At 33.2% G+C, this 1,628-nt stretch overlaps 1 protein-coding gene across 1 annotated transcript in view; it reads right to left on the reverse strand.

The window, feature by feature from the left end:
- Nucleotides 1-1,218, reverse strand: part of Smchd1 (structural maintenance of chromosomes flexible hinge domain containing 1) — a 90,891-nt gene extending 89,673 nt beyond the window's left edge. The window contains exon 1 of the mRNA XM_029471073.1: nucleotides 1,009-1,218. Coding sequence (XP_029326933.1) covers nucleotides 1,009-1,156 — 148 coding nt within the window. The 5' untranslated portion in view covers nucleotides 1,157-1,218. The remainder of the gene's footprint in view (nucleotides 1-1,008) is intronic.
- Between the last annotated feature and the right edge of the window lie 410 nt (nucleotides 1,219-1,628).

Below are 1,628 nucleotides of genomic sequence, written 5' to 3' on the forward strand. Positions count from 1 at the left end.
AAAAAACAAAAAAAACAAAAAACAAAAAAAAAAACAAATCCCAGCAACCACATGGTAGCTCACAACCATCCGTAACGAAATCTGATGCCCTCTTCTGGTGCATCTGAAGATAGCTACAGTGTACTCATATATAATAAAATAAAATAAATAAATCTTTAAAAAAAATAAATAAGAACAATGTTTAAAAAAAAAATTACAAGACAGAAGGAAGCGAGGCACTGTTGCACGTGCCTTTAACTGCAACACAGAAGGTTAACAGGATCCTGGCTGCACTAAGGCCACACTCTGTATCAAAATTACATATTTTTCAACTTAATCATCAACAAACTCACTGGATATTGTTTGGGTTGCTTTAAGCAAATGAACATTGTATAGAAAATATTAAGGTAAACACCTATCTTACACTGAGCATACTCACACACAAAACATAAATATTACATATAAAATTACATACATACATACATACATACATACATACAAAGAAACAAAAAATCCTATAAGATCTTTCAAAGAACTTTAAGCAGGAAAAGCCTTATAAGGGTAAAAAGTATAATTTTAAAAAAAATGAGTAGATATGATTGTATGAAATGTGAAAATTTAATAAATATACACAAAAGAAAGACATTGTAGAGAATAAAAAGAGAAATATCATGCATACACATAAAAATTGAGCTCAGTAAGATTAAAAGAAAAGCTTCTAAAAGTCAAATGCTTTACTTTTTAACATGGAAATGACTATAAATAAAAATTATATGTTTATATAAATATATGAAACTATTAAAAATAAAGTAAAACAAGTATATGAATTAAACATAGATAATTCATAAATTTATTTTAAAACAAAACCAACAGACTATGAAAAGTTATAAAAGTTCCAAACACTAACCATGTTAGCAGGAAGCACTGTTTTAACTTTACCCAGTCCTACGCCCAACTAGGCATCAGTCAGAGAATACTATCCAAAAATCACAAAATCCTATTTTCACCCGGCAGATGAGATTAACATACTTGATGGAAAGCATGGGTCATCAGGAAAGGTTTCTCTATCATATAAGAAGGGATGGTACCGGATAACCCCTTCCACTACACCGTCTCCTTCAACGTGAGCCTTGAACTCAAAACTATCAGACGCTGTGTTTATATACAATGTCTGCATGTCATCTTGTATTTCCCTTAGGTTGATAATCTTAGGTGTCTTCCCCTTTTCAAACAAAGAAATCTAAAATAAAAATAAAATAAAAATAATTAAGTTCTATGGTAACTTTACTTTTCCCAACCAAAATCCCCCTTGCTTTGTGAAAGAGTCATCTAGTTAAGGAATCTACAGATCTGCACAAGATGCACATATCTACCCATGGGCGGATACCGCTAAGGAGCAGCTCGGTGAAGGCTGCTCAGTTACAAAACAGAAGGTAAACAGAACAGGGTTAAGTTTTCCTGCTGGAAGTGCAAAGAAGACCATTTTACATGACATTCCTCTGCGTGTCCGGACAAGGACAAGCAGAACCCAGGGGTTTGGTTTTTGGTTTTGTTTTTTTTTTTTTTTTTTTTTTGGTTTTTCGAGACAGGGTTTTCTCTGTGTAGTCCAGGCTGGCCTCGAACTCAGAAATTCACCTGCCTCTGCCTCC

Source organism: Mus caroli, chromosome 17, assembly GCF_900094665.2.
Source record: "Mus caroli chromosome 17, CAROLI_EIJ_v1.1, whole genome shotgun sequence".
Taxonomy (NCBI): Eukaryota; Metazoa; Chordata; class Mammalia; order Rodentia; family Muridae; genus Mus; species Mus caroli.